Source organism: Styela clava, chromosome 14 (assembly GCF_964204865.1).
Source record: "Styela clava chromosome 14, kaStyClav1.hap1.2, whole genome shotgun sequence".
NCBI classification, from domain to species: Eukaryota; Metazoa; Chordata; class Ascidiacea; order Stolidobranchia; family Styelidae; genus Styela; species Styela clava.
This window is the reverse complement of record NC_135263.1, coordinates 6629088-6633501: the sequence shown is the minus strand read 5'-3', so window position 1 is coordinate 6633501 and position 4414 is coordinate 6629088. Positions and strand designations below refer to the sequence as shown.

The 4414-nt window shown below is 35.1% G+C and overlaps 1 protein-coding gene across 1 annotated transcript; it reads left to right on the top strand.

Annotated features, from left to right (window-relative positions):
- Positions 1 to 353: 353 nt before the first annotated feature.
- LOC120340541 (F-box/LRR-repeat protein 8-like) lies at positions 354 to 2752 on the top strand. Its single transcript, XM_039408825.2, has one exon. The coding sequence runs from the start codon at positions 1007 to 1009 to the stop codon at positions 2150 to 2152; it is 1146 nt and encodes a 381-aa protein (XP_039264759.2). The 5' UTR covers positions 354 to 1006; the 3' UTR covers positions 2153 to 2752.
- The last annotated feature ends 1662 nt before the right edge of the window (positions 2753 to 4414 follow it).

Here is a 4414-nt window from a genome sequence, read left to right as displayed (position 1 = left end):
GTACCGTACGGTAAAACGTTGCACATATATCACCAGTATCTGGATATACGATTTTGCTAAAAATACAGAGCTGCAGAAATAGGCCTGCAGACTATCAGACTACCGGTACCGGTACTAGGCTATCTGTCGATATCCTACAAATACAGAAATGTGATGATGTCCGATGTGGGACTATCTTAGGCTTGTTTCAGACACAGCAGGTCACTTTAAAGATTACCGCTATATCTCACTCTTCATGGTACGGTACCCTACAGTATATCTAGACCAGGGTGGTCCAAAACCAGGCCCGCGGGCCACATGTGGCCCGCCGCTTTATTATCTGTGGCCCGCGTCACTAATAAAATTAATCAGAAAAATCTTTTGACATATTGTTACATCAATAATGTCATTGAATTGACTAGTGTTATGGCTAGCTGATGCAACTAGCGAAGTTGAATGATTTGCTTGGCAGTCTGAATTATTATCTGGCTTTCTATCTTTTAGGTCGGGAATATATGCTAACAATATAGGCATCATAGAAACTGAAAATCGAATGCGGATTGTATCAGCTTGGGATGGCTATGTCTGATAACTACCGTATCTATTTGAATGATAAAAGTGTTTGTTTTGCATTGCACTGTTTACCTATTCTTGACACTATTGTGGCCCGTGAACAAGGAAAAATAATTTTGTGGCCCGCGAAGCGGACAACCTTAGACTACCCTGGTATAGACTATAGTTATGACTTATAACAGTATAATGTTTGCATTGGAATTGAACCCACTTTCAAGGATTGCTTACAGCTTGCTGTTAATCAATTGTGTACTGTCTGACTGTGTACATGCATGTTCGTCTTGCCATACAGTCGTTGGATAGTGTTATTGGTATTGGTTAATCAGTAATTCCAACTGCTGAATTGTGAGTATTGTTAGCACTGCCAGTACAGGTACCAAAATAGTATAATACAGTATGGTAATAGCCTAAATTAAACATTGTTCTTATTGTACAGTGGTAAATACTATATCTGATGGATGATGAAATATGGTTGACATTACCTCACCATATTCTTGTTCAAATTTTCTCTTGTCTGTCACAAAATGATCGATTGACACTTAGTCTTGTCTGCAAGTCATGGGCAGAAGTATTCCATGACTCACAACTTTGGAGCCATTTTGTTTTCAAATTTGATACGAACAACGATGCAGAAGGAAAAGCATTAGTTTGTGCGGAACGATACAATAACGAATTGAAGGATGTTGAACTTCTTGTTAACCAATCTCAGGAAGTTAGTCGCAAACGAGCCGTTGCTGTGGTGGATAGTTTAATTGAAGTTGAATTATGGAAATTAACTAGATTCAAGTTTGGATTCACTGGTGAGAATCCATTATGTTTCAATGGAAATTATATTTTAGATAAAGTCAAGGATTTATTGAGATCAATCAAAGACAAGGACGTCGCTTTCGATCTCAGAGTAATCGATCTATCACGGATGAATATTGCACTAGATGATAGCATGTTAAATATATTATCAGAATTGCACTTGGGCCTACGAGTGGTTCATATTCAAAATTACTGTCTTGTGGATAACATAACAGCTGAAGGTGTATTGAAATTGGTAAAATCATGCAAAAGGATTGAAGAGTTGTATGCATTTTTTCATTGTATCACTGATGATGTCATAGATGTGTTATCAAATAATGTTGGTAGAGCAACTCTAAATGTTCTTTCACTCATGTGCAATAGAAGTGATAAATATACAAGTATGGTATCGTCTGATGCTTGGGCATCATTGAAGAAATCTAATCCTGACTTAGAGCTAATCATGAAGTTTCATAGTACAATGCCACGTCATATGATCAATCCAATATTGTGCCACCCAATTCCTGTGACAAAAATCGATCTTCACATATATTGCTGGCTTGATGAAGAAGTTCAACACATTGCCGATGTGTGCAACACTACACTGCGTTCGCTTAGCTGCTATACAAGTTTAGATCCAAATGACAAGGCTAATGAAGCATTGCCTCCAGCTCTTCTGCAGTTAGCGTCAAGGTGTGATAAACTTACAGAACTGCACTGCCATTGTATTTTACCTCAGGATACCATTGATCAAATCAATACTATGTGTGACTTGAACTTTTCTACTTTGTACAGTTCTCGTATTTTCGACTAAATTTTTTTCGATTTTAATTTCATGAAATGCAGCATAATTTTTGAAGTGTTGAAATCGTAGTTTACTGTGAACTAGTATTTTATACATGAATTTGAAACCTGCTTAATGCACTTTACAAAACCTGAATCAGTATACGCAATATTATATGATTTTTCTTCACATTTTTATTAAGTGCCTTTTTGTAAATTGTTGCATGCAATTATGTATTTTATCATGTATCATATGAACAAAAAATGTTCCATTTTTATTCTATTTCTATGTAACTACTTTAATTTCGAATTGCTATCAGGGATGGTCAAAACTGCATATTAACTAGTGTGTACACATTTTGAAAGAGAATATTTAAATATTTCAAATTTGGTCCTGTTCAGCATTCAACAAGTTTTTGCTTATTTATAATGGTATTATTTATGGTAGCAGCTGAGATTGGTTTGATATTTATTTTCTACTATAAATGAAAATTAAATGATTTGTTCAATTGTCAGATATTAATGTGTTAAATTTTTGAAAAATTTTAATAATTCCATTAGTCACTTTTTAAAATTAATTTTTAATATAATATGTTTTGTCTGTTCTTTAATCAATCACAATCATATAGGAGATGTTTCAATCAATTTTTCACCGATGTGGACGTGGTAGTGAAATTCAGGGTCTTAACAATAGGTAGTAAGTAGTAATACTTCTTATACCAATCATATCGTTGGCATTATGTGTCCAAACCAGGGCTTATATTTAACTGCCAAAGGATATAGGATCAATCAATATTGCCAAGACGATCTTTTGCAAAAAAACAATCAACTGCTTTTGCTTACAATTGATACACAGATTTGGCTAATTCAAAATCGACTTTTTGGTAATAAAATGCACAATTCATCATAAAATATTGCTTACTGTGTACTGATGACATCGAGATTCTGACCCTCTAATTCCGTTACAGACTGTCAAAATCAGGCCCAATGGTATCATTCACAAAGATTGCCAGTTTTGTTCATGTTCATATAGTGCAGGGATGGCGAACCACTGACCCGCGGGTCACGAAGTGGCCCACCGCGTTTTATTCGTGACCCGCCAAGGCACGAATAAAATAATAAAAAAAATGCTAACATATCAGTGATAAAAATTGATAAAACCGGCCTTAAATTCATTTAACAATACCTAAACTATTATAATCTACCGTCAGTTGGGCAGTCAGGGCCGCGAGAGCTCATATTCAAATTGTTAATTTCGTGCCGGTATGGTAATATTCAAAACCCCTAATCTTGGACGCATGTCTGCACCGCTGTGAACCATTATTCAGCTATTGGCTCTGACATCGTTTATAACATAACAATGCAACTGATATGTTCATTTGTCGCTATGTCTGGTCTCTTTCGGAAGTTTATCTGCAGACTGTTTTAGGGGTTATGCGAGATCTAGATGCTACTTTTTATTTTATTAATTCCTCGCCCACAATACCGTTAGGAGAACAAAATCTTTCAGACTTGAAATAAAAGCCTAGAAATCTGAAATAACAATGGGGCAGTGTAAAAGTGCCTTAATGAGGTTGAAAGTTGATCGAAAAATAGAAACTGTCAGGGTGGGATTCTCTCCAAACTCTCTGAAACCGTAAAATAATTTACCGCATCATCCTAAACGTTTTTGGTAATTCATATGCGTGTTTTCGTACTCTAATTTCATAAAATCGAGAGCCATAAAAAGTCCCTGATAGAAGTGATGCATAAGTAAAGCCTGAAACTACACCAACAGAAGCCTAAAAGATTTGTTTCAGAAGTTTCTTATAGATACAAACATTGATCATATATCTGTGACCCACTCTCTTCTGTTACGCGATAACAATATAATTTTTGACCCATTCATTGAAAAAGGTTCGCCATCCCTGATATAGTGTGATCACTTTATGACTAATTCCGAGTGAATAAATTTTGTAAAAATTATTCAAAAATAATTTCAAAGAAATTGATTGGGCATAACACTACACATTACCACGAACATACGTAATTGATAAGATGAACCAAAACTAAATTAGTTTGACAACTCTGAAATTAACAGTAATTTTACACGTTTCAGTGACTGACCTTGGTTATTCTGAAATTTCCAGTTGTGTACATATGCAGTCTGTTATTCACTATCTTTGCATATTATTTTGTACCGGTAAGTATGAATGATTTTTATCTGGAGATTTTATACATATTCGATATATAGCTCACCTGACGAATAGGCCTTTTTCATGAAGCATGAATCGTATTACAAAACCTTAAACGT

Bases quoted from the DNA above. Each gene is read 5' to 3' on its own strand.
- LOC120340541 (XM_039408825.2), top strand. From the start codon at position 1,007: ATGGATGATGAAATATGGTTGACATTACCTCACCATATTCTTGTTCAA.